This window comes from Buceros rhinoceros, unplaced genomic scaffold (genome assembly GCF_000710305.1).
Source record: "Buceros rhinoceros silvestris isolate BGI_N320 unplaced genomic scaffold, ASM71030v1 scaffold18186, whole genome shotgun sequence".
NCBI lineage: Eukaryota > Metazoa > Chordata > Aves > Bucerotiformes > Bucerotidae > Buceros > Buceros rhinoceros.
Window position 1 is genome coordinate 25,511 of NW_010418293.1, and position 219 is coordinate 25,729.

At 55.3% G+C, this 219-nt stretch overlaps 1 protein-coding gene across 1 annotated transcript in view; it reads right to left on the reverse strand.

Annotated features, from left to right (window-relative positions):
* The window catches only part of YEATS4 (YEATS domain containing 4), a gene marked incomplete at its 5' end in the record, with an annotated part of 4,992 nt that extends 4,903 nt beyond the window's left edge, over nt 1-89 (reverse strand). The window contains one exon of the mRNA XM_010138492.1: nt 19-89. Within this exon, the coding sequence (XP_010136794.1) occupies nt 19-89 (71 nt within the window). The remainder of the gene's footprint in view (nt 1-18) is intronic.
* Nucleotides 90-219: the final 130 nt, after the last annotated feature.

Below are 219 nucleotides of genomic sequence, written 5' to 3' on the forward strand. Positions count from 1 at the left end.
CACTGGTGCGTATGACCATCCTCTTCCCTCTTCTTCCCGAAGTACCGTGCGACGTTCCCATACACGATGGGCTTCACAATGGTAACGCCCTGCCGAGAAAAGACAAATCGAAACAAAACCAACCACAACACAGACAAAGCCCAGGCGTTCTGAGAGGCGCTTGCCGAGCTGCTGTTTGCAGCCCCAATTAAGCAGGTGCCTGCGGAGCAACTCCCGCAC